This window comes from Myxocyprinus asiaticus, chromosome 11 (assembly GCF_019703515.2).
Source record: "Myxocyprinus asiaticus isolate MX2 ecotype Aquarium Trade chromosome 11, UBuf_Myxa_2, whole genome shotgun sequence".
NCBI lineage: Eukaryota > Metazoa > Chordata > Actinopteri > Cypriniformes > Catostomidae > Myxocyprinus > Myxocyprinus asiaticus.
In genome coordinates, this window is record NC_059354.1 from 46,320,456 (window position 1) to 46,340,146 (window position 19,691).

Sequence of the window (19,691 nt, forward strand, 5' to 3'; positions counted from 1 at the left end):
CCTAAACATTGTTTAGAAAACTAATCCTGTGCAAATAGTGCTACAGATTCTGTGTCTGTGGGGCCCAGAGAATATCAACAACCTTCTATCCAACCCCCATTCTGATCCATATTCCTGCTCATACAGGTACAGCACACTTGAGCAAACACAGCCCCATACATCCCTGCTCTTACACAGTGCTCGCTCTGTTCCCCAAGTTTGAAATGCCATTCCACAGGGAGGGGTGGAGTATCAAAAACAGAAGGCCTATACAGATGGAGGGAAATTTAGTTACCAAGGTAATGAAATGCTGCCAAAGCCACACCCAATATCATCTCAAACTCCTCTAAAGGTGGAACAAATGGTAGCTGCCTCTCTCTCTCTCAAACTCACTCACTCACACACTCACTCTCTTGCTATCTGTCTCCTCGTTTTGTCGCTCTTTTTGATATCGGGTCATTGCTTGAAAACGCCAGACAGGAAGGTCAGACTTCATGCTTAGACCAGTCTCAGATCATTCTTTTAAAAGAGCATGAATCTAAAAATTTTTGGGAAAATCCAGAATTTCAAAGCAGAGTATAAAAATATGTGCTTATTCTGGAGTAGATTGTATTTTATGTAATATCTACCCTCTTCCTGTCTTGGGTTAACATATTTTTGTGCATGCGTAATATTTGTAGTGTTTATGTTCTAACTCATTGGTTTGGACTGAAAAAAGTAGCAAAACTCTCAAAAGGGTAACATTTCCATGCCTTTGGGTGTGGTGGAGTGGGAAAATGGTATTTTGGCCTCAGATATGGATAGTTCTTGGCTGTGCAGAATATTTTCATTAGCATCTGATCCTTCTGTTTAGGAGTGTGTCGGATGTGAGACAGTTTGGGGAACTGATGACTGTTTACTTCTTGTGTGAAGTGGGGTGGCTTGGTGGTTAACGATCTGGAATGGTTATGTGAAGGTTGTGGGTTCAAACCCCAGAAAATGGTGATTCATGAGCCATCATCATTATAAGGACCGCACTTTGAGCTGGAGTGCAATGACAAGATCAAAAATGCATATATACACCAATCAGCCACAACATTAAAACCACCTGCCTAATATTGTGTAGGTCCCCTTCGTGCTGTCAAAACAGTGCCAAACCGCATCTCAGATTAGCATTCTGAGATGATTGTTGGTGCCAGACGGGCTGGTTTGAGTATTTCTGTAACTGCTAATCTCCTGGGATTTTCACACACAACAGTCTCTAGAATTTACTCCGAATGGTGCCAAAAACAAAAAAACATCCAGTGAGTGGCAGTTCTGTGGACAGAAATGCCTTGTTGATGAGAGGTCAACAGAGAATGGCCAGACTGGTTCGAACTGACAAAGTCTTCGGTAACTCAGATAACCGCTCTGTACAACTGTGGTGAGAAGAATATCATCTCAGAATGCTAATCTGAGATGCGGTTTGGCACTGTTTTGACAGCACGAGGGGGACCTGTTGTGGCTGATCGGTGTATGTATTTAACTCCAGGTTTCATCAGGGATTTGTCCCTGTAGCCAAATAAAGCAAACGGCCACTTGAGGCCATGCATTAAAGTGTTTTTACCACATGTAAGGGTTGTTTCTTTCTCTTATTAGAAACCCTTACCTACCGTAAAATCACTATAATGCATGCTCCGAGTGATGGCAACAGCAATATGACATCAATGTTCAATATTTAAATTAAATTGATTAATAATAATTAGAATAAACAAATAATGGCTTCGTGTTAAGTCTAACAACCCTTAATAACAATTTTGGGATGTGTCCCACTCTGTATTTTTGCATGTTTTTTGCTCATTCTCACATATAATGTAAAGCGGTCCTGCACACTGAAAGTCACGCAAATATATCTACCGTGGCATAACTGGTATAGCAAACTCTCCATCAGTTGACACTCAGTCTCAGTTATGAACAAAAGCACATTATTTACTCACATCCGCTGAATTCTGAATGGCCTCTTGTAAGGCTCACAATAATTGATAAGATTGATTCTAGTAGTGCAAAGCTTTCAAATTCCAGCTCTGCTGCCATTGTCACCCAATCCAAAGTAATTCCACACAAGAGACATTCGCTGTGTCCCAAATGACGCACTATATACTATGCACTTACAATATACACTATGCTCTCAGCTATGTAGAGTATGAGTTTTCAAAATGTAGTATTGTCCCAAATGGAACGCTTAATGTTTTTCCTAGACGGAAGCATTTGTTGTTTAACAGCTGACGGAAGTAACGTTTCAAACACGTGCAATGTGTTGCCGCTAGTTTTAGTGTGTTAGCCAACCTCAGTTCAACACTTGTATCACAAACAACATATATATTCCCAGAGCGTGGGGTGATTTGTACATTTGTGAGGTGCTGTCTTCACTGAAGTTTTGCTAGTTTCTATATTCTCCATTATTTACAATTGTTTAGTCAGACTAGCAACGGTGTCAGGTAACTTTGCCCCTTCCGCTACATACAGCAAGCCACAAGCACTGAGTGCCTGAAGTGTCCAACATTCCACACTTTGTTTTGACGGTTGAAGAAGTGCATCATCCGGTACTTCTAGAACACTTATTTTTGTTGCATTTTCAGTGTCAAAATACTACTCGCACCACTTACACTACAAAATGACGTAGAACTGTGCAAAAGTGTGCAATTTGGGAGGCACCTAACACAGCTACAGTTGTAGGCTAATTGTCTGAAGAGTTTCTTCGGTCTCTTTTGACAAAAAATAATCCCACCTGATTTAAACAATCGGCTGATCTGCAATAGTGCAGATAATTGCTTTTATTGGCAGATACCGATGTTTGGTAGATACTTCAGTGCATCTCGATAGCGAACCATTCTGTTTGAGAGAATGTATGTAGGTCGGTTGAAGTCATCTGAGAGTGAGTTTGTGTGTTTCACAGTCTAGTGCAGTCCAGCATGCTTCTTTTTGAGGAAATCCGTGGTCCAGCTCTGTGATTGTGTCTCTGTAACCCGGCACGGCCCAGCCCTCCGGGAATGTTGCTGGTTACAAAAGGCCGGCATGGGAAATGCCAATCTTGTTTCTCCTCCTCTCTCATTTGGAACATTCTTAAGGCACTGAGACAGATATTAAGCAGTCCCCCTGCTTCTCTAATCCACTTTTTCTCCCTACATCTCTTTCACACACCCTTCACCCCTCTCTCTCTGCCTCTCTTCAGCTCACCAGTGTTTATACACCAACGACCTGACTTCCTAACAAGGCAAGCCCACGTGCGCTCCACAGAATACACTTTAATGCCCAATATGGTAGTGTCCTGCTCTTTCACCCTACATCCCAAAGGAACACAGTGCTTGGGTGCATAAAAACAGTAATGTGCACTTGTTTGTGTGCTGTGAGATACCACAAATAATTTGCTTTATTATGGTTATTTGTGCATAGAAACAATTTTTGTTATTTGATTTTTAAAATAACTATATTGTGATATGCACAGTTACAATGATATAAAATTACTCATATAATAAAATCTTATGATAAAAGATTGGAGTAATGCTGCCCACCCTTACTCAGCACCAAGTACACTGTACTTCCATTCATCATTCCAGAAACCACAAAGCATCCAAGAGTAAACTGTCATAGCAAGGCAACTGGATATGCCAGTATGGGTAAATATTTACTGTTTCTCTGCACTGAACATTTCACTGCACTGCCAATAAGGGGTGGGCGATATGACCAAAATCTTATATCACGATATTAATAATTTTCTATCATGATAATGATATACAGTATATCACAATAGTTACATTTAAAAAATGATGTTTTTGACTAGTATTATTATTACAAACTTTCCTCAAGGAACTTCTGAAATCAATACAACAAATTAAGTAAACCAAACCCCCCTCTAAATGAATTTTTATTAAGGATGATGAGGTGGTTTAAAAATCCACATGACAGATGACACATTGTTGGCGCGTGACAGATTGTTTTAGCTGTTTTCCTCATCAGTGTTGGTTAGTATGTCAGGCTCTCTTGCTGTTTGACATTCTCCATAGCGCTTTAAGGTAAAAAACTCGAAACTCAGTAGAATTCAAATGGGTCACGCAAGTTTTGAAGTTTGTGCTGCGATATACAGTGTGAGTGATCCCGCTCCACGCTCCCCTGTCTGTGCAGCCCACACCGGAAGCCTGCTGGACTCACACTTTCATACTCTGAGACAGCACGTGCGACAATCACATGAAACATAGCTGCATGTGTCAGATGAGAAGCATGTTCAGAACGCGAGATGAATGTCATTGAATTTGCTTAAGTGGCCTGAAATTTTGCTTGGGCGGCCGTCTACAAATTGTCAGTCCCTGAAAAACCCTGTTTCTTCCATTCTCTCAGTCCCATGAAAAGGCGCTCTGCCTTCCTCCTCCATTTCTCCAACAGACTGTGCACCATGGCACATATATGTAGTAGAATGAGGTGCACATTTCTTTCCACGCGGTGGAGATTTTGCGTAACTGCGATATAGACGATAATCCAAAAAGTATACTGGTTGCCAAATTTCTACCAGTTTATCATGTCTACCGGTATATCGCCCACCCATACTGCCAATACACACACACACACACACACACACATGTTGGTGCAGCTATCATTATGAGGACTCTCCACAGACATAATGATTTTTATACTGTACAAACTATAGATTCTATCCCCTAACCCTAAACCTAACCCTCACAAAAAACTTTCGGCTTTTTTTACATTTTCAATAAAACATCGTTTAATATGTTTTTTAAGCAATCTGAATTATGGGTTCACAAGAAATGTCCTCATAAACCACATTTATAACATAATACCCTTGTAATTACCAGTTTGTAACCTAAAAAAAGATCCTCGTAAACCACTTAAACCTGTCCATGCACACACAATTCAGGGAGAAGACGAAAAACTCCAGCTGGCATTAATAACACCATTTGCTGTTGGTCTCTGTGATGTGATATATATGTGAGGGCCATCAGTGTAGCACAATACACTTCACATGTTCTAGTGAACAGATGTGCAAGAACTGTCACATTATAAAATACACACACACACACACACACACACACACACACACACACACACACACACACAGACTTCTGGGGTAAATTTTGGATCCATATACTATAGCTAATCAACATGATCTCATGAGAATTCGTATGAATTCTTCCGTAAAGTTTGGTTTAAGCAAACGTACATTCTCTTACGTTTGCATAGACACTGAAACATACAATATTGACGTATTGATAGCATCTAAACGTCATCATTTTACGTATTAACACCTATAGAAACGTACACATTTTTGTGTGTACTGTTTGAATGGATTAATATTGAGTAATTCATAGAATTAATCAGTTAATTATTTTATTTTAATTTTTACATTTTTATCCCCTTTTCTCCCAATTTGGAATGCCCAATTCCCACTACTTAGTAGGTCCTCGTGGTGGCATGGTTACTCACCTCAATCCGTGTGACGGATGACAAGTCTCAGTTGCCTCCACTTCTGAGACCGTCAATCCATGCATTTTATCACATGGCTCGCTGTGCATAACACCGCAGAGACTCCGCATGTGGAGGCTCATGCTACTCTCCGCGATCCACGCACAACTTACCACACGCCCCATTGAGAGCGAGAACCACTAATCACGGCCACGAGGAGGTTACCCCATGTGACTCTACCCTTCCTAGCAACCGGGTCAATTTGGTTGCTTAGGAGACCTGGCTGGAGTCACTCAGCACACCCTGGATTCGAACTCACGACTCCAAGGGTGGTAGTCAGTGGCAGTACCCGCTGAGCTACCCAGGCCCCAATCAGTTAATTAAATGTAATTTATAATCAATGAGATTAGTTAAATGCCATCACATTTATTTAAAGCAGTTGACATTATATTATGACATTTGAATGGTTTCATTCAGTTCTGTGTGATTTCTGCAGCCCTATACAACATTTAAAGGCTTATATCACTTTAACCAACACTGCACTTTAAATGAATAAAAACTCTGTAGTTGTTTAATCATTTATTAAACATTTAATTTAATTTTCGTTTGCCATGGGACACAAAAGGAGTTTTCTGCATATGCCAAAATGCTAAATAAACCACAAAAAGCACCATAAAACAACAATAAAATTAATCCATAAATTTGTTAGCTATAAACCAAATCTTCAGACTGCTTTCTATGAAGAACAGACCCAAATTCAAGCCTTTTATTCAATGATCTCCATCTCCATTCTCCGCAGCGCTGTTGCGCCCGCCGTAACTGTCAACCCGCGTTGGTTGGTTTCTTTCTCAAAATTCAACTCTCAAGCATCAAGACCAGCGGTTTTACGTCAGTGATGTCGAATGCTCATTGGTTCTCAAGTGTCTCGTGACCGTTTGTGATAAGCCATATTCTACGATGTAAATGTTTGAATGAGATATGACATCACCGTTCTGGAGTGCATCAGGAGAATATTTACAGTGATTAATAGTTTAAATTTCACTCTCCACCTCACACAATGCTATTGTACGCCGTCAGGGAGCTCATTGGATGAAGCTCATCGCCCTTTGGACTACTTTTGTACTGAGTTTTGCCATTTTTCTGAATACATTTTTGTGATTACTTTTATCTGCCTGTTACATGTTTTATATCCTTAATAAATGGTTATGGTTAGGTTTAGGAGTAGGTGTGGGAAGATTTATTGCTACTGTACATGAATCTACTTGTTACATGTTTTTATATTGTTGAAATGTGGTTATGTTTAGTAGTTGGGGTAGGGTTAAGGGATCTAAAATATAAAATAAAATATAAAACAGTAAAAATATATAAATATATTTATAATCGGTTCGTGTATTCAAATATATTTGTAATGGATTTGTCAATAAATACGTAAAACAATTTACGTTTTAGATGCTTTCAAACGTCCATATTGTACGTTTGAGTGTCTATCCAAACGTACAAACACGTACGTTTAAATGTTACAAATATTAATGTACAAATAGCTAAGTATATTAATGAGATCAGGCTGAGCCCACCAATACACACACACAAACAATAAGCTAATAATGAAATCTACCTTACCCTATAAATCTACCTTACCTTATAATTTCTCTTCGCCTTTTCAGAATATAAAAATACAGTATTTGCTTTATTTATGATTTTTTTTTTTTTTTTTTTTTCAGTTGTATAGCTAAACAACACCCTACGTCCCTAGCTACAAAAAAAAAAAGAAAAATCTTGGTCACTTCATGCATTTTTACTGATCAGATTGCTATCCAATTAAATAAGCACATTCCATTTACACTCAGCCACATACAGAAAATGTGTTTCTGCCAAATGGATATATCTTGAATTCCCACGCTATATGCAAATAAAAAAGAGTTCACTTCTGTGATTATGCTAATGCCAGCCAGTACATTTAAAAGATGTGATTTATTATTTGATTCCAAGTAACTTTGCCCAGTTCGTGTGTGTGTGTTTGTGCACGCTGTGTATTTTCCTCTGGGATCGTCGTAGGTAAGATATGTCCATGCACATCAGATACGCTCATTGTCAGTGTTTAGTTTCAGTTTCGTCCACGATCTGCACCTAATAAATGAAGAAAAACATTCTGGCCCTCCTTTAACGTGAATCTGTTTCTTACTTTTTTATTATTTATTGCGCAACACAAGCCCAATGCAAATACTCGGTAGCAGCTGTTACGTTTCAAATTTTCCCTATCCTGACGTAGCGCTGTTTGGGCAGAGTAATGTTTAAATGTGTGGCATGAACAGCCAGATGCAATCTGGCCGTGGATGTACTGAATGTGAAAAGATGTGAAGAATGTGAGCTGTTCTTTGAAAGTGATTTATTTAAGCAGGTATGAGAAATGCATAATACCATAATAATTGTGATCAGAAGCATGCAAATCATACGCAATCAACAGCAGTTTACTTCCGCAATTTAGGACATTTCTGTTAATTTCATTAGCGAACCGTAGCAGAGTTCAAATGAACCGTACCCTAGACCACCTTTTCAAGCAGACTCGGGTGCGGTTTGCAGGTTCACATCATCCAAACTAAACAAACTTTGACTTCAAACAAACCAGGGTGCACAACAAAAGTGCTAGTGTGAAAGCACCCTAATGTAGCATGCCCACACACACTCATAATAAAAGGAAAAGTGTTAGTGACATCAATAAGGAGCTTATTCTTGTTGTACTTTGTGTCTGTGTGTAAATCTGAGAGTGAGGAATAATCATAAATTATGCAATCCATCCATTTAACTGCTATATATAATTTCAACCTATATTTGACCTTACTGTATCAATTCAGAATATTGTATCTTCTTTTAAGTATGATTTCAGGTGTTAACTAAGAAACAAACCCCCCTTTGTTGCTGTTAAGCTTTAATATCGTGTGTGGAATATTTCCCACAATTCTTTCTGATTACACTCTGTAACAACTTTTTTCTTTTCTTTCTTTTTTTTTTTTTTTTTTTTTACTTGTTTTGTTTTTGTTTCCTGGGTAGTAAGTGTTATTTCCTAATTACTTATGCCTCAAAAGTATAGAAAATGGCTATTATTCCCCACAAACTTTGCTTTTGTGACCAGGACAGTGATATTTTAAAATTTACCTATTCCAATGAGAAAACGGGCGAATTTGTGTCTTTTCGTTCACATAAAGTCCGAAAAAAAACAACATACGAATCCAAATTAACATGTATTTATACTAAAGTAATATTCAAAGCCGTGCTGGTCCATGATGGTAACAAGTACCTGTCTCTTCCCTGGCTCACTCGGTGCACCTCAAAGAGGATTACAACAGCATCAAGACCTTGCTGGATGCCTTGATGTATAATGAGTACGACTGGGAGTTCATAGGAGACTTAAAAATGGTGGCATTCCTGATGGGTTTCCAAGGCGGTTTTACCAAGTTACACTGCTATCTTTGCCTTTGGGACAGCAGGAAAACCAAGGCGCACTACCACAGGCGGGACTGGCCACAGCGGACCGAGTTCTCTGTGTGGAGGAACAACGTCAAGTGTGAGCCACCACTGCACATCAAATTGGGCCTTATGAAACAATTTGTCAAAGCTCTAGATAAGGAGTAGGCAGCCTTCAAGTACCTTCAAGACTTCTTCCCTAAGCTGTCTGAGGCAAAGGTCAAAGCCGGTGTCTTCGTCGGACCACAGATAAAGAAGGATTTTGGATTCATATGTTGTTTTTTTCGGACTTTGTGAACGAAAAGACACAAATTCACCTGTTTTCTCATTGGAAATAGGTAAATCTCAAAATATCACTGTCCTAGTCACAAAAGCAAAGTTTGTGAGGAATAATAGCCATTTTCTATACTTTTGAGGCATAAGCAATTAGGAAATAACACTTACTACCCAGGAACAAAAATTGTTACATAGTGTTTTCCTTCAATTACATCTGGTCTGGATTGCAAGCTTTTCGAAGTCTAACATCACGGCAATATTGAATCAAAAGGCTTTCTAAAAGTTTGCGAATGCAGGATAAACCACAGCTACATTTGTTGAACCAGCTGTTAAATTCAACAAACATTACAGTCATTATGGTGCTTGTGTAATAAAATAATAGACTTGTTCAGAAATTAATATCAGAGTGTGTGAAATTTCATTTGCAGTCTCAAAGGTAAAAATAATAATATTAATAATAATAAACAACACTGAAAACCAAGGTTTCAGAATGCGTTGTTGTTGGTGGGCTGTATCCTGCAAAGCAAAACCTTGATTACGACCCTTCTAGTATCTCTGCTCAATGTGAAAGCTCATGATGTCAATTCTTGCACTGTCTCCTACTGGCAAAAACAAAGACTGCATAAATGATCTGCAAACAGAGGGAAAACTTGTTTGTTTTAATAGGACAAGGGGTCCTGAAACAACATATTTGAGAAATAAAAAGAGATTTGAATCCCCTAAAAAGATTTTCCGGAGTGCATAATGTCCCTACTATCTGAAAGTAAGTGAAAAAAGAGAGAAAAAAATTCCTGAAAGTAAAAGCCACATCCATTTTTATTCCAGCCAAAGTCACTTGCACATCAGAACATAATTACAACTTCTGTAATTCCGCACTCTTAATAAAGAACTTCCCAGGAAGTCCTGAATTCAGCATAGGTCTAAAACTGCTTACAGGAAAATTAAGAGACAAAACGAGAAACTGTTTGCTTGGCAATGCCATGGCAGAATAATGCTGCTTTGAAACAACGTCTGTTATGAAAAGCACTATACAAATACATTTGGCTTGACTTGAGAATAAAGGAAGAGTGAGGAAAATTATTATATATTAGACAGAAATCTTAACATCAGCTCAAACAATCTTCAAATCACCAGAGGGTGTCAGTGTCTCACTGATGTGTTTAACTTCAGATAATTTTAGGGGAGTTTGAACATCTACTACAAATACAATATAATTGCTGAAAACTGCAGCCTTCAAGGCATCAAGGCAAGTCCGAATCCCATGTTTGCATCACATCCTGTCTATTTATGTATCCATTGTTGCCTATGATATCCCAAACTAATGTGCATGCTGTTTGGAGGTTGGCTGAAAGAATACAATTTTGTCTTACGGTAATTTTTCTGTATAAACTTATCGTTCTTTATTTGATTTATTTATTTGAGCTTCTGATTCAATTTCTATACTATACACTACATTACAAAATACATTTGGTAATCTCTAAAGCTCACTAAAGATGAATATGTTCTAGACCAACTGTTCTAGATGTATTGTTTTAGATCTACATCAGACGTGACATTATGGTGCCTTGAAAGAACTGTTAAAAAATTGAACATTTTCTTGATGCTCGGCTGCATTAATCTGCATACACACAAACAAACAACTCTTATAAGACTGTTCTATTTAACAAATTAGTCTGAAACTCATATTCTCAGTTTGAATGACTCAAGCAAGGCAGCTTTCTTCAGTTTCAAACACAGTTGCTAGAACCTTGTTCGACCGGGCGTCCTTCTGCGCGGACATTGTGTTTAGGCTTCGCTGTACGCAATGCATAATTGAAATTAATTTAAACCAGAGATTCTTTAAACTCACTGTTCTCAGTTAAATAAGAAATATATGGGATGTCAGTAAAGGGTTAAACTTTTGATGGGCAGTGGCATGTGACAAAACAGCATGGCACCGATCACAGTAAGTAACTGTAGGTAAGTAACCTAATTACATTTTGAAACCTGTTTGAGTCAAAAGATAGAGTCTCTAGTTTCATCCATAGTGCCATTTCTTACATTTGAGTGATTTATCGCAAAACGACATGCTGTTAAACACAATGACCACTATATTAGCGCAAGCGCAAGTTTTTCCATTAGAAATCCTATATGTACTCTGCATTTCCACATTGAAAAACAAATGTTGATTTCAGAGGCTTTATGTGGAGTTAGGATGTAAATAAAGTGCATTTTGAACTGTTCTGAGAACAGTGCAGACATCCAGCACACTGGAGGTTAAGTCATTCAGTAAATAGGGAGCAAGACAGCATCCTATATCTTTCATATGCAGATAAGTGCATTCACTCCTAAAATTCAACCAAAAGTTCAGTTTCAGGCTGCAAATATTTGGACCACAAATGTTTGGCAGACAATGGTGATCAGTACATAGATTCAAAATGTATAATGTATAATTTTATTTTAACATGGCTGGCAATGATTGGATGATGCTGGCCATTACTTTGAATCATGATTCATGCTAATTTCTAATTGGTAAAATGCTTCATGAATGAATGAACATTACATGTATATAGCACTTTTCTGACACTACACTCAAAGCGCTTTGAACAGAGGACTCTCCTCAACAACCACCAGTGTGCTGCATCCACCTGGATGATGCGACGGCAGCCATAGTGCACCAGTACGCTCACCACACACCAGCTACTGGTGGAGAAGAGAGAGTAGAGTTATAAGTGGATGGGGATTATTACGAGGCCATGATTGAGAAGGGCCAATGGGGGGAATTTAGCCAGGACACCAGGGTACACCCCTACTCTTTACGAGAAGTGCTCTAGGATTTTTGATGACCACAGAGAGTCAGGAACTCGGTTTAACGTCTCATCCGAAGGACAGTGCCTTTTTACAGTATAGTGTCCCCATCACTATACTGGGGCATTAGGACCCACACAGAGCACAGGGTGAGCACCCCTGCTGGCCTCCCTATTACCTCTTCCAGCAGCAACCTTAGTTTTCCCCAAGAGGTCTCCCATCCAGGTACTGGCCAGGCTCAACGCTGCTTAGCTTCAGTGGGCAACTGGTCTTGAGCTACAGGGTGATATGGCTGTTGTTTGACAGAGCAAAGAGAGAACATTGAGATGGTGTTGCCAAAGTAAAAAAAAAAACATTGTAACATAAAAGTTAGATCAAGTCAAATAATTTGTATTTGTGTATTTTTTGTGTGTGTGTGCTTTTCCCAATACACATTGATCCAAAGCAGCTTTACAGAAAATCAGCTATAATGTCACAAAAACATGAATAACCAACAAAATAAACAATTTGATAAAAAAAAAAAAAAAAAAAAAACTCTGACTTTAACTAGCTTGGTATTATTTACAAATCCATAACTTACAGTGCATTAAGAAAGTATTCAGACCCCTTCATTTTTTTACATTTTGTTATGTTGCAGCCTTATGCTAAAATGCTTTAAATTATTATTATTTACATATCTATCTACACTCCATACCCCATAAATAGTTTTTGCTTTGTCATTATAGGGTATGGAGTGTAGATTGATGTGAAAATATAATCATTTAAAGCATTTTAGCATAATGCTGCAACATAACAAAATGTGAAAAAAAATGAAGGAGCCAGAATACTTTCTGAATGCATTGTAGTCCCGCTGTCCACATATGTGGACATCAGTTTTTAGGGAAAAAAAACTTTTGTTTGTTAATTAGGTGCTACTAGTTACAAATCAAAAGAGGAAATGGAAAATGCACACAGCAGTCACGCTCGGATCTCAGGAGGTTAAAGAAGACATACAGTGGTGTCCCATCAACAAGTAGATTTTCTAAGTAATGTAAAAGGTGTAAATAAGCAAAATGAAGTCCTGGGTGTATTTACTACAGTACTAAAAGGGAAGGGTTGCTGAGAAGGAGAGTTTTTGCTGATTAAAGTAATGATGTTAGACTCAGCACACAGCTCGTCTATCAGCAGGGAGAAATTAATGGGCGTCTTCATCAATCTGCTTATCTCATTTCACTAATGCAATTCCTCAGGAAACCCTAATGAGCTATAGTGATAGGCTATGTAAGTGTGTGTGTGTGTGTGCGTGTGTGTGCGCGTGTGCACGTGTGTGTGAATCACAGGGAATGGATGGATGAGAGAGAGTAAACAGTACATGATGGATTTGCTGTGAGAGATTTGTAAGAGTGAAGTGTGTCATTTCTGTGCCACTAGCAGCACCAGATAAAATTGCATTATGTTTGTTTGCACAGACATAAAACTGGCTCAACCAATGGCATGAGTTTGGGGCAGGTATACCTATTTATCTGATCAATTATTAGATAGAGTGATTGTTCGCAGTGGAATACTACCTTATTGCTTACTGAATACTGCCCAGTATACACTGTACTGTATACTGCCTAGAGTAAGTGAAATAGTAGACATTATGCAACGATAAACAAATATAATGTGTGTGTGTTTGTGTGTGTGTGTTTCATTGTGTGTGTGTGTGTGTTAAAATGTTTGAACTTTTGTCTGATCGAATTATGAGTGAAAAATCGAGATGCTGTAGTAAGGAGAGGCTGTAAACACTTCTGGTAATGGAAAGTTAAGTATTGCATTCTGCGCAGTGTGCTTTGTTGTATACTGCACATTTTAGTGAATATTTATACAGAAAACAGTATGCATACTGCTGAAATGGTAAGAGTAGTATGTTAGTATGACATTCCACTCATAGCCAATGAAACTTTGAAAACAGTATGTTTGCAATTAAATTACAAACATTAGCTTTAAAGGGTGTATGTTTACTTATTCAGTATGTTTACTTACTCCTTTGGGTAAACTAGCTTCAACTTTGTTGGCTAGTGTGTGTGTGTGTGTATCTCCGCTTTCATGTGTCTGCCATGTGTGCAAGAATGGAAATCATTACTCAGGATCTTTACAATCAAGGGGTTAAATTCATATAGCTCTAAGTATAATGACACCAACATAGGATGTATACTAACACGAGCACAGACATACAACAATCAACTATGATATAGACAGCACTCAAGGTTAATACATACCCATGATGACTTAGTCTGAATGTCAGTCTTTATGGATTTTATGGCTGAGCACACCATAATTCTCTTCAAAAGCTGCTTGCCGGGGGCCTGGGTAGCTCAGTGGTAAAGACGCTGGCTACCACCCCTGGAGTTCGCTAGTTCGAAGTTCAAATCCCAGGGCATGCTGAGTACTTCCAGCCAGGTCTCCTAAGCAACCAAATTGGCCCGGTTGCTAGGGAGGGTAGAGTCACATGGGGTAACCTCCTCGTGATCGCTATAATGTGCTTCGTTCTCGGTGGGGCACGTGGGTTGCGTGGTGAGTTTAGCATGGTTGCCGTGGTGGATGGCGTGAAGCTTCCACACACGCTATGTCTCCATGGCAACATGCTCAACAAGCCACGTGATAAAATGCATGGGCTGACGATCTCAGACGCTGAGGCAACAGGGATTTGTCCTCCGCCACCCGGACTGAGGCGAATCACTACGTGACCACGAGGACTTAAAAAGCACATTGGGAATTGGGAGAAAAAGGGGAAAAATCCAAAAAAACTAAAAAAAAAGCTGCTTGCCTTAAATTCTGCCCCCCTGAGGGTGATCAGAAGAAATTTTGCATTTTGTCTGTAAAAGGAAAACAGTCTCAATGTCTAAAGGCAGGGATGGAATTCTAATGAAACCACAGAAAAGGCTATTTTTAAGCAAACGTTCCTCGTTTTATATCTCTGGGTCACCTCTGTGCTGTGCCTGAGGTGTTTATACTGGCGCACAGCATCGACAGATCACGGCAGATCTATTGATGGCATTGAAAAGCAAAAGAGGAACAACAATGACTCATGCCAGAGTCAGGCACACTGCTTTCACTCTCGCTGGAATGAAAATAATCAGATGAGCTCATGTTACAGGCCAGGGGGCTCAGCAGGGGGACGTTCGGCATGTTCTGTTGCTGTATTGAACACAGACCGTCCTTCGCTGTCTCGAGGTCTAGTTCCACCTTTGCCGAACTACACCTGCTGAAGATGTTTAGGAGTTAAAGTACAGCGACAGAACAATTCTGGCACTAACAAAACAGCAGCAAAGGTGCTGGAGGGATCGTGTGTTTGTCAACAATGACCAGAGAGCGTGAGAGTCGAAGAGAGAGTAGATATTGTGGTGTCAGAGGAAGGGAAAAGGGCAAAAAGTAAAATCATAGCTTGACAACGTTTAGTTATTTTCTGTGAAAATACAAAAACAATGACAAAAAGGTGAACTGGGAAAGAGAAATTTGTCAAGAGGGACTTGCAATGCTGGCTAGACAAAGTCTTGTCTGAAAGTTTGAAAATATAGACAGACAGACAGACAGATGCGGTTGCTAAAGTGTGTGGTTGCTAGGCAATCCCTAATGAGTTCTGAGTGGTTGCTTGGCTGTCTCTAGACAGCTGCTAAGGTGTTCTGGGTGTATTCTAGGGTATTGCTAGGGGGTTTCTGTACAGTTGCCAAGGTGCTCTGGTGGTTGCTAGGCAGTTGCTAAGGTGTTCTGATTGGTTGTTAGGCCAAAGCTAGGCAGTTGCTGTGGTGTTCTGCATTATTGCTGGAAGGCTGTAGTAGGGCTGGGTATTGATACAGATTTCCTGATTCCGTTAGATTCTGATTCACAAGCTCTCGATTCGATTAGATTCGATTCCCATTTTTGCTTACATATGAAAGAAATTCTCTCCCAGCTATTGCTGTTAATTATAAAGGATACCTCCTAACTATGTACATTGCGAATATATTAAGTAGTTTATTATTAGTTTTTCATCATTTTTATCACATTTTGGCTTTTAAAAATGAACAAATCCATTAATTCAACCAATAAATAACATATTATATTTCATTTATAATTTTTGTTACATGTTTACTGTTTAATTGCATAAATTGCATAATTGTATTTTACAAGTACTTATATTGATTTGTTGAACACATGCTAAAACCGGTACTGTCTCTTTAACAAAACTGGCATTTCTGTAAAGAGCATCTGTAAATGAGTGGATTTTAACGAGAAAGGACTCGAATGACTTTATCTAATCTGTGCTAAGCATTATTAGAATTAAATGTTTATTTCATTTATTAATTTATGTATGTTTTTGATCAACAACTGACTGTAGAGAATAGAAAGAGTATTAAAAAGAGACATTGTTCAATGACAAATGGGCCGCTTGGAACTCATCTTTGGGCACAGATTGCACAGAACAAATTTTACTCTCAACACAGTGAAAGGTTCTCACTGCTGTATGATTCACCACTATACTACACAATTACTGGTGAGTGAAATATGAACATTTACCAGCCAGTTGCCATATAAATACATTTTAGTCCAAATTTGGTTGCAAATGCAAGTGATTTCCTCTCATTGTAGTGGAGGGTTGCACATAGAGTAAAAGATTAATCATGGTATTTAAGAATCGAGATCGCTCAAATGAAGATAGCGATGCATAGGAAAATCGATATTTTTACCCACCCCTAGTTTCTAGATAGATAGATAACAGACAGACAGAAAGAAAGATTCACTCATTCTAATAGACAAGCAAGACCACACAACCAAAGGCATTAAAACCTAAATCCACATGTCTGCAATTACTTCAAGCTGTAAAAATGACAACAACAACAACAACAACAAACCATATTCATTTTGCAGATGAGATCAGTTTGACCTGCTCATTCATGGCTGTTTTCATGACAAGTACTCTACTGTGATCAGACCTGCTGATTGCATGCTTTATTTACCATTAGACGAGACACAGCTGCTTGTGTAAAACTACATTGTGCTTCATTTATGACCATCATGGCAGGATGCTTATCTTCTAAAGCTTTTAAGTGCAGGTATGGTTCCTTTCAAACAAAGTTTACTCAGATATTGTTTATAGATAGTAGAGGAAGGCAATTACAAAAGAACTATCAGCATACAAGAGCACTTGAAGCCAGTCCATCCAATTTACCAGTTCATAAAACTCAGTTTGGGTGAAAGCAGATAGACTGTTGTTATTAGATATTATTAGTAGTATTTCTTGAACATAAAGTAGACTTTTTTTTTATTAAAGGGACTGATCACCCCAAAAAGAAAAGTATGTCATCATTTACTCAGCCCCATGTTGTTCCAAACCTGTATGACCGTCTTTCTTCTGTGGAACACAGAAGGGCACAAAACAGTCTAAACCACCATTTACTTTCTTTGCTTCTTATTCCTTTCAACACAAAATGAGAATTTTTGAAAGATTTTCATACTTTCATACAATGAAAGGTCATACGTAGTGTCCATGTTTGTCAAGCTCTGAAATGGACAAAAAACACAATTTAAATATCATAAATGCAGTCCAATGTATTGTGTGCTATTCCAAATCTTCTGAAGTCATGTGATAGCTTTGTGTGAGGAACAGACTGAAATGTAAATTATTATTCACTGAAAATCTCCTTCAAAATCAGCACCAGAGATCAGTTAAGGCACACAAAAGAACCATTGTCGTTTGTCGCTTAGGGCTAGGTTAGGGTTAGTGTTATCCCTAACTAACCTCTGACGTCAAACCAGGTGCGACAAATCTAAACGCCCCAAATTTGGAGGTGAGTGAAGGTTTTAAGCAAATAGCATCTTGCGTTGTTGTCCGTTACTCACACAAAGCTACAGCAGGACTAGAAGTATAGCGATATATCATATTTTACTGATTAATCTGTGCCGATAGTTGCTTTTTGGAACTTACTTCCAAATCTTGTGAATAAACATAAAAAAAAAATAAAAAAACGCATCTGGTAACTACGTAAATATAGAGCATTGTAACGGAGTCAAGTCTTTAAAATAAGAGTCCCCAAAGAATTTTATTATTTTTGGATATTATTGAGATTTAGGTTGAACAATAAACTGCATCCGAGAGTTTATTTATTTTGGACTTATGTAGCCTCTATGTCTATGCCCATCAATTGATTTTAAAAACTAGTGGTCAAATAATCGGTTATTGGTCTTTTCCACCACCTTAGTTCTCGATTTCGGCAAAATCCACTATCGGACGACCTCTAAGCAGGACATGAGAAGAATTGGAAAATATAGCACAACTAGTTATGGTAGTTTATTGGAATTTTATGGTGCTTTGTGGTCACAATACACTGTTGTTGTATGGAAAAGAGGAGTGTCCAAAAAACATCTTTGGTCTTTCACGTAAAAAAAAACAAAACAAAACAAAAAACAGCATATGAGTTTGCAACGGGATGATGGTGAGTAAATAATGACAGAATTTTCATGTATGAGTTAACTATTGCTTTAGAAATAGCTTATTAAGATGTGACTTTTCATCAACTTGATTCAAGCATCAGTGGGCAATCCAGCCACAAAGAGGACTCTAAACCTCTCTATTCTGTCCTTTTCATCTCCAAGCCTTCAGCAATCAGGCCTAACTAAGTAAAGCTCATCCCTTTTAGTGTTGATGTACACAAAGAAGAGAAAGCAGCTGTTTAAGACAGCTCACACAATCAGCTAATAGTCTTAACTGCCCAAACTCAATGACTAAATGACACTCATATGGGACACATTCCCAAGGGACATGTGACAATGACAGATTTGTCATGAATGGAAATCATTACTCAGGATCTTTACAATCAAGGGGTTAAATTCATATAGCTCTAAGTATAATGACACCAACATAGGATGTATACTAACACGAGCACAGACATACAACAATCAACTATGATATAGACAGCACTCAAGGTTAATACATACCCATGATGACTTAGTCTGAATGTCAGTCTTTATGGATTTTATGGCTGAGCAATGTGTTACTAAGTAATTGTATATTCTCTACGCACCACTTCCACAATGCAGCTCTTAATCTGAGTGTGGAGGAAGTTCGGTTTATTAACAGGGTGTAGAATCACCCATGATTTGAACCTACAACCTTTCAGATACCAGCCCGAATGTTTTAACCAATGCTATCTGGTCCCCAACTGCTTTATTAGTCCTGCATATAATGCCACACTCTCCCTCAGTTGCTAATCTGGTTAATGATTATATTTCATTAGATGAACTAAGTGACTGGACACTGGTAGCATCTGTCACTCCTCCGCCCTGCTCTCCAGCAGTTCAATCTTGACCTTTCTCCATTAGCTCTCATCAGACGGGCAGATGTCCCCCCCGGAAGGCCCACCACCCCCCTAGACTGACCTCTGCAGATGAGTCCCTCATTGTTTACAGTCTGCTTGCACACGCAGCAGTGCTTCCCCTTCTTGAATGTCTTTAATCGGAAGGTGTGGGAGTGGACAGCTTCAAACTCTTCAGGCTGCAGGGGTAAAGGAAACAAGGAGCTTTAAGGATGCTTATTATGTTTACAGTATATATATATATGACTGGGTGATATAGCTATATATATATATATATATTTTTTTTTATTGATATACAATATATATATATATATATATATATATATATATATATATATATTGTATATCAATAAAAAAATTGTCTTTTTTACATTTCTTATATCGACTCATAATTTGTGTACCAGTTTAGCTTACTCGCACAGTGTGATACTACAGATACTG

At 38.5% G+C, this 19,691-nt stretch overlaps 1 protein-coding gene across 7 annotated transcripts in view; it reads right to left on the reverse strand.

The window, feature by feature from the left end:
• The window catches only part of tns1b (tensin 1b), a 370,155-nt gene that overhangs the window by 210,261 nt on the left and 140,203 nt on the right, over positions 1-19,691 (reverse strand). For all 7 annotated transcript variants that reach the window (XM_051710896.1, XM_051710901.1, XM_051710893.1 and 4 more), the window contains exon 2: positions 19,315-19,429. In XM_051710896.1, the coding sequence (XP_051566856.1) occupies positions 19,315-19,429 (115 nt within the window). The remainder of the gene's footprint in view (positions 1-19,314; positions 19,430-19,691) is intronic.